This window comes from Grammomys surdaster, unplaced genomic scaffold, assembly GCF_004785775.1.
Source record: "Grammomys surdaster isolate TR1022 unplaced genomic scaffold, NIH_TR_1.0 207, whole genome shotgun sequence".
Lineage (NCBI taxonomy): Eukaryota > Metazoa > Chordata > Mammalia > Rodentia > Muridae > Grammomys > Grammomys surdaster.
In genome coordinates this window covers 437,900-446,061 of record NW_021604652.1, presented here as the reverse complement: position 1 = coordinate 446,061, position 8,162 = coordinate 437,900, and the positions used below count along the sequence as shown (strand labels likewise).

Sequence of the window (8,162 nt, the reverse complement as noted above, 5' to 3'; positions counted from 1 at the left end):
CATATAACTTGTGGGTGCCTACATGTGTCAGGCATTGTGCCTGGCCCTGGAGGTCCGCTCTGAGCTAAAGAAGCACAGCAGGAACAAGCCACAACCTTGTTCCAAACTAAGAACTGCTACGGGTCCAGGAAGTGAGCACAGGGTGCACATGGGAACCTAAGAGTAGGGCCCCCGAATTGCACTGAGTTGTGGTGAAGCTTGTTTACTCGTTTTATGGTAACCCTGAATTTGAACTTGCGGCTTGGCGGGGTCTCCAGCAGGAGGCGCAGTAAAGGCGCGGAAGGGTAGGATTGGGGGTTCAGTCGCTTCCAGAACCTGGGAAGGCGGCCAGCGCCTGCTGCGTGTGAAAACTGCAAGCAACAACTCCATTTAATAAGCAAGAAGGAGGAAAGCGCCAGAGGCCCAAAGGGACCTTGGGGTTCAGGTGCGGGGCAGAGATGCAGGGGCTTACGGCAAGCAGGCACCTGCTCGCCAGGTCCGCTCCCCCCAGCCTCTCTTCCTGGCAGCCTTCAGTTCCCACCCCTGACTGCCGCTCTTCCTGATAGAGTATCTTGAAACAGGGCACAGGACAGAGCGAGGAAACACCTGTTTCCAACAAGAAAAGAGGTGTATGGGGGGGGGGGAACCCCCACCAGGCTTCCAATGGCCTCTCATGGAACTTGCTCTCCTGAGCCTTGTAAAAGCGCGCCCAGAAAGCCATAGAGATCATTTTTCAAAAAGTATCGCTTTCTGTGTCTTAGCCTCCACCCCTCTATTCCTAAGCCACAAGGTCCCTTTTTAAAAGTCTTCTTTCCCCTCTGGGATTTCCCGCTCCTCCCAGACCCCTGAAGCGCCCCCACCCCTTGGTGTCTGCAGGGACCTCCACCACCTCTCAGTCCTTACAGCTGCAACTGCGTTTGGCTTCCAGATCGTTTTCGCTTCCTCAGACCCCTGTGGACCTACAGGTGGAGAGTGGGACTAGGGGACAACAGAACAAAGGAACTGGAGCACCCCTGTCCGGGGCCAGGCACCCCTTCCGCAGCCTCTTTTGGGCCAGAGAAGAGGGGCTCAGCAGCGCGAGGACGCCCTCTCCCAGCCCTGGTCTCGGGCACTTTCCAGAGGGGAGCAACGGGAGGATGCGTGGGAGGTGGGGGTGGCCCTTGCAACAGACCAACAGGCAGACCCCCGAGGAACTAGCCTGCGTGGCCGTGGTCGCTGATGGCCTCCACGTACTGGGCTCCGTTATTTCATCAGCAGTTTAAGAAAACCTGCCAAAAGCAGTTATGCCTCACTGCAATGTGTAGCTTTTTCCTGCCATTTTTTTCATAATAAAAGAGGGAGTAAAGCTCGCTCGCTCGCTCCCCCCCTTCACCCCCCCTCTCCCAAAAAGAGCCAAATGGATACGAGAAGGGGGAAAAAAAAGGAAAGAACCCACACACCAATCTCTGAGGGGATGCCAGTGAGGTGTGGCTTGTATTTAAATATCCAATATGTCAATGGAAGGGGAGTGGGTACGTATATAAAGTGCCATTTGCATCTGATAGCTCCACGAAGCCAGCTATGAGAGGCCAGGAGAGATGGATGCGGAGGGGAAGCCGCATTTTAACTGAGAGCAAGGTCAGGAGTGCGCTGCCCCACGCTCCCCGCCGCTGAGAAGTTCTTTGGACGCGAACAGACGTGTGCTGCGGCTGGGCAGAGCGGAGCAGCGAGCTAAGCGAGCGCCGCCGACCCGCCCGCCCGCTCGCCCGCCCGCCGGCGCCGGAGAAGAGGCAGTTCGCGCCCCGGGGCCCCGGCTCGGCCCGCGCCGCCGCCGGCCCCGCCATGGCGGAGGTCGGGGGCGTCTTTGCCTCCTTGGACTGGGACCTGCACGGCTTCTCCTCCTCTCTGGGGAACGTGCCCTTAGCTGACTCCCCGGGTTTCCTGAACGAGCGCCTGGGCCAGATCGAGGGGAAGCTGCAGCGTGGCTCGCCCACAGACTTCGCCCACCTGAAGGGGATCCTGCGGCGCCGCCAGCTCTACTGCCGCACCGGCTTCCACCTTGAGATCTTCCCCAACGGCACGGTGCACGGCACCCGCCACGATCACAGCCGCTTCGGTGAGGACCCGGCCGTGGGGGTGCTGGGTGGAGAGGGAGGCGGGCGGACCGCGTACTGGGGAGCCGTCGGCGCGAGGCTGTCCCGCAGGGGTCCCCCGAACCTTCCCGCACCGGGTGCCGTCCGGGCCCGTCGGGGCGGGACGCAGCGGCAGGACCCTAAGCCTCGCGGGGACCCAGTGGCCCTCTGCGCCCCGGGACATTCCCCGGAGGGGGCGGAGGCGCCTCGCGGTGCGGCCTCTTCCAGCCGCTCCACCCTCACTCCTCCTGGAGTTAGGGGCTCCCTGTGAGAGACTAACGTCGGGCCTCCGAGGAAAGCAGGTGGAGTCGAGAGAGGGACAGGAGTCCTCGCCTGGGAGGCAGGGGACCGCGGACAGAGGAGCCTTGAGGGTGGCAGACCCGTCGCGACTGATCGCCCAGAGCCAGAGCCTTCATGGGCCACGGGCGGGGTGGACCAGCGCCCCGCACCCGAATCGCTTTTATCTGGCGAGGACCGGGTCGTCATGGCACTGGTCATCCTCGGGGTGGCTCTGACCAGGGTAGGAGTCAATCCAGGCAGCATGGCATGAGCCGAGCAGCTGAGAATCTAGGAAAACCTCGCGGTGCCCATTGCGTACGCGTACGAACAAGTCTTGGGCATAGTTTGCCCAGAACTTACTTCTTGCCCACGTGAGGAAACTGTCCCGAACCCACTGCCAGCCCCAGAAACAGGACAGGAAATGTCTAATCTCCAGGCAGGATTGCCTCTGCCAGCCTGCAACTATACAGATTGTTCAGAGCACCCAGCTGCCTGCGTCACTATACAAAACTAATTACACCATTAATATAAACCTTGATCTGGCACGGAAATCTTTAGGCTTCTAAGCAAATGTGTTCCCTCTTCAGTAATTAGCCATTTTTTATTTTCAATTTCCTATTCATTATTAAGCCGTCAAACAGGTGCTGTGTGACAGCTAGCCTTTCTCCTCCGTCTCCACATCCTCAGCTCTCCCCCACAAAGGTCCTTGTAGCGCAAGAAGGGCACTTAATACCCCAAGCCAGTGCGAAGCTCTGCCTACCCTCAAGCAGGACATGCTTCATTTTTTCCTATCCTTCCCATCTTCCCATTCTACATGCTTTTCTAGAGCTGCTTCTGGAATACACAGTAAAAAGAAAGGAAAAAGAAAGGAAAGAAAGGGGGAGAGAGAGAGAAAAGAAAAGAATGAAAGAAAAGGGAAGAGGAGGAGGAGGGGGCAGACACCGGGCAGCTTAAGGCCAAGCCTAGCAAACAACTAGGACCAGGGTTGGCCTTCCATGCTGGGAGCAGGCAGGAGCCCTAATGAGGGCTATGTCATCTTGGAAAAATGCACTCAAACAGAGCTGGAGTACAGTAGGTTGGGAGGGGTAATGGAGGGTTGCAGGTGTCTGTATAAACTTGCAGCAGGTCCTCAAAAGGGTGATGAGGTGGGGTGGGAGGAGAGGGGGTGTTAACTTGGCTTCTTTCCCTTCCATCACTTGCGATTTCGCAGTCCCCTTTTGTTCCTCTTCATAAGGACTGGGACGCCCATCCTGAACTCAGAGGCTCCCAGAAATGGTCTAAAGATATTGGACGAGTCCGTGTATAAAAGACACATATGTGTGTGTGCATTTATATGGATGTATATATGAAATGATAGTGAGATGTGAGGTGAGGGCGGTGAAGTTGTGCACTGCCCCCCAGCTGCTACAAGTGTTTGTCTGCTTCTGTGCCTGAGCTGAGCCCAATAATCTACAAGGTCAACATAAATCAGTAATAGGCTCTTGGGATAAGTGGTCTTTAATTGCCTCCCTAAAGACACATCTTGATTTCTTTTCATCTCCCAGACCTGCTAAGGGTGTTAAGTTTAAGGAGAAACCAAAGGAAGCAAAGCTGGCGGAGGATGTTTGCATTGCTGCTTAACAGGCTTGCTTCATTTTGGGTTTGGCCTTTTAGAAAAAAACAAGCTGCCCGAGACCCCCTTCCACATCCCCTTTTCCTTTTCCTCCTTCCTTGATTTCTTGGCAGTTCTGTGCATTTCCTGTAAAGGAAATGATAACCGGTCAAAGCTGTCTCTTCGTAACCTCCCCTGCCAACTTGCAAACACACTCTTGCTCAGTTTAGCTTTTGGCATAGGACGAGGTGGTGTTTGAGTTTGCTCACACTCTCCGCCCTCCACATTTGAGTTAATCAGCCAGAGTATTCAATAAATCGAAACTTTAACATTCCATAAGTGCTTTAGCAGTCAACATTCCAGCAGGGTAAAGTAGGCCAGACTTAAGATATAAAATATTATAGATCTCTGCGTGGGGGGAGGAGAGAGTCTCCGAAGGCCATGTAAAGTAAATAGCTATTTGTTGTAATTGGAGAGCGGGGGGGGGGGCCAAGGATTACCCTGGAATCCATGTGTTCTAAACAAGTCAGGCTGAGCCCAAGTGCAGCCCCGACTCCAAATAATAACCTGTTGGCACTGCACATGCTCCCTGCTCTCCATCTGCAGTCGGTAGCCAGGAGTGGTTCAGTTCCCGCCTGGCTGGTGGCATTTCCATGAGGTTCACAGGGAGCCTGACATTCCTGAGGGGCACCTGTGGACTGACAGAGCAGGGCTTGGGAGCCAGACTGGAGGAGAGGCCTCCTGTCAGGTGGGATGGCGCAGGCTGCAGCAGCTGCTTTGGGTTTGGAGCGATCTGGTTCTTATTTGGCAAAGGGCCAGAGCAGCACTGTCTTGGCCCCGAAGGTCTGACAGGATGGCTGAGGGAAGCAGATTAAATGACACATTAGCCAGTCATCTAGCTAGGTTCTGAAACAGTGGGGCCCAGGACAGATCCGTTTTGATTGAGGCCCTGGGGAGAGAGGTGTAAGAAGAGAAGAGCCTGGAAACTGTCAAGAAAATGCCAGAGCATGAGGTGGGCAGGTCAAGATGAGGCAGAGGAGATGGAGGTCCTGGGCCTCGAAGGGCTGAGAGAACTGATGACAAACTTTGTCTACTTAATACTTTGCCTCAACGCTTTTCTGTTAACACCCCTGTCCAGCTGTAGCTGGGAAAATATGAAAATGGCTTGTTTTCTCTCCCCTCTCACGCTGGCCAGGATTCAGGAGAAGGTTTAGAAATATCTGTTCTATCATCATGTGCCACTGGGTTCCCACAGTCTGAATCCAACTAATAGGAAAGTTGGCAAAGGCAAATGATGCCCAAAGACAGCTGGGCAGGGATGATTCCAGCTGTTGGAGACCCCTGTTACTGGACACAACCCAAGCGACATCCTGTATGATCTGTCCTTTGGCATCAGGGTTCACAGAGAGTTGGAGAAAAAACGGTGGTGACTCAAATGGCCACACCTCTTGAGTTTCATGATTTTGTTCTCATACCAGGTCTTTCGAAGTGAAATCACAGGCTGCCCTTTGCTTCTTAACGAGCTCAGAGTAGTTTGAGATATGGGATACTTAGAGAAAAGGAGACCTGCTGTGTGACTGGAGGCTCAGAGGTAACCTGCCCTAGAAAAGTAAAGACGCTTAGTAACAGGGATTGATGTCCATCTGAGTTTAGCACCCAGAACAGAATCAAGGCATAGTGTGGGATCTCCTTGCCAGACAGACATGCTACTTTGAGCATGCTTCTGGTTTTCCACAGCCCTCTCTGGACACAGTAAAGCCAGACACAGAACCAATCCCAGCGTGATCCTGCCAGGACCCGGCAGAGTGGTAGGCCAGTTCCTTCCTCTGTGTTAAGTGACTCTGACTACAGCCTAGCTCTACTTTCTTTTCTATTTTTATACTAGGTTTTAAGTTATTTTTAATTTTTAAAAAAGCATCAAGGTAACCCCAACACCTAGGAGATGGAATCAAAAAGATCGAGAGTTCAAGATCATCCATCCAGATCTGCATAGAGAGTTCAATTTCCAAGGCCAGCCTGAACTACGTAAGATCCTGCCTCAAAAACAATTAAAGGTGGTGTTTCACTGTGTAGCCCACGCTGGCCTCAAACTTGGGATCCTCCTCTTTCAATATCCCAATTCTTAGGATTACCTGTCAATTACTGTGTCGATTTATCTACTGTGTTACTGTGTGTGTGTGTGTGTGTGTGTGTGTGTGTGTTCTTTTATTTTGTCTTCCAGACAGGGCCACCCTGTGTATCCCAGGCTGGCTTTGAATTATCTATCTTCCTCTTCAGATGCCTGTGTATTAGTAGTACAGATACCTCTACATAACCTCTACATCCAGATAATAGTGACCTGTTTTATATTAGCTTTTTGAAATTTTATTTTCAACTGTGTGGGTTGGGGAGGAAGGAGAAGCACCAGTGCTTGTGTGGAGATCAGAGGAAAACTTTCAGCAGTCAGTTCTCTTCTGCCATCATGTGAATCCCAAGGAATCAAACTCAGATTGGAGGCTAGGCAGTCATCAACCTTATTCACTGAGCCATCTTGCCAGTCCTACCTTACTCTTTTAAAATTGCTTACATTTTATTTCTTTACTGTGTGAGAGAGACAGAGAGTGGGGCGGTTGTTGGGAAAGAAAGAGAATGAGAGGGTGTGTTGGGGGGGGAATTGGGGGTGTTGGACAAGGTATATCTACCCCCACAGCGGTACGCATGTATGAAGGTCAAAAGGACAGCTCGGAGAAGTTCTTGCCTTCTATCTCATGGGTCCCTGAAATTGAATTCAAGTGGGCAGGCTTAAAAGCAGATGCCTTTACTTGCTGAGCCACTTGTCAATCCTACATTAGCTTTTCAATAATCCTGCTAATCACCTTCATAATGAGTTAACTGCTCAGTGAAATCCCAGAAGCCATTGCTATTTATGTTTCACCAGGCCATATTTCCCCCGTTGTAGAGACAGGCAGACTTACATATAATTAAAATACACACAGCATATTCTGGGTACTGGGCTCAATCTCCAGCACCAAAACCAAATTTTTAAAGGACACTGAAATACAAAAGGCAAACAGTCTCAAGAAAATACACAGGGGTTAGTGTAGAGCATGACTTACCTGGCATGTTCAAGGCCCTGAGTTCAGTGGGGGTTTATGGGGGTAGGATACAGAGCTATAAAGAGAGAGAGATGGATGATGGAAAAGCCCTCAAACGAAGCAAATGAAGGAGTGACGTTAGCTGTGTGCTTGTGAGGCTCACCCTCCCTCAACAAAAACACAAACATCTTGTGAAGCTGGTTTGGGGAACACAAGATGCAATACTTCCTATTGTCTATAATTATGCTTATTCCATTGGAACCAGCCCATTTCCCAACCTTTTGAAACCTCTTTGGATCTTGATTATCATCCCTCTCAGCTAAGGGAAGCTGGGCTCCTGTGTCCTCTTATGAGTTGTTGACTAAAATGTCTATCGGGGCAGAACCTCCTTCAGACAATTGAAGATTTGCATTCATCAAGTCAGTGGTTGATTAGCCCCCATCACCACTGTCTGCCCCTTCCTTCCTTCCTTCCCAGCAAATGGGATTCTCTTCCTGAAATCATCTGCACTGTCCTAGAAGAGTTTCTAGCCTGGTGAGCTAGATGGGTCAAAAGTCAAAGCACTTGCTCACCATGCCTGAGAACTAGAGGTCAGTCCTGGAAGCCATGATAAAGAGAGAGAAGTTGCTCACCAACATTGTCCTCTGATCTCTGCATATGTGCCACACATGACACATCAATAACAACAACAATAATAAACTTTTTAAAAGTTACTAGCAATCAGAATCAAGATAAGACTCAGAGGATCTGAATGTGAAAACCAAAAGACCAAGTCTCAAATGTCCCATAGACTAGTGGCAGGACTGTAGTAGATCCTTCAAATAGATCCAAGTGAGCCATCCGAACACAGAGCCCCAGAGCTGCTATCATGATCGAATGCCTCCCCATTGCCTGCTAGCCAGTGAGCTTCATAGAAACCTTCCCATTGCAGTTTCCGACCTGATTTTTCAACTTGATTGCAGAACGAAGTGCTCGTAAGTTTTGACTTTAGCACTTGGGGGACAGATTCCCAGAGACTTTCCCACCCATGTTTTAAAAGATCTTTATTATATTTATGTATTTCTCCCTTTCCCTCTCCCTTTCCCTCTCCCTCTCCCTCTCCCTCTCCCTCTCCCCCTCCCCTTCCCT

General features: G+C 51.3%; 1 protein-coding gene across 1 annotated transcript in view; it reads left to right on the top strand.

The window, feature by feature from the left end:
* The first annotated feature begins 1,800 nt into the window (after nucleotides 1–1,800).
* The window catches only part of Fgf16 (fibroblast growth factor 16), a 9,564-nt gene continuing 3,202 nt past the window's right edge, over nucleotides 1,801–8,162 (top strand). The window contains exon 1 of the mRNA XM_028771449.1: nucleotides 1,801–2,074. Coding sequence (XP_028627282.1) covers nucleotides 1,801–2,074 — 274 coding nt within the window. The remainder of the gene's footprint in view (nucleotides 2,075–8,162) is intronic.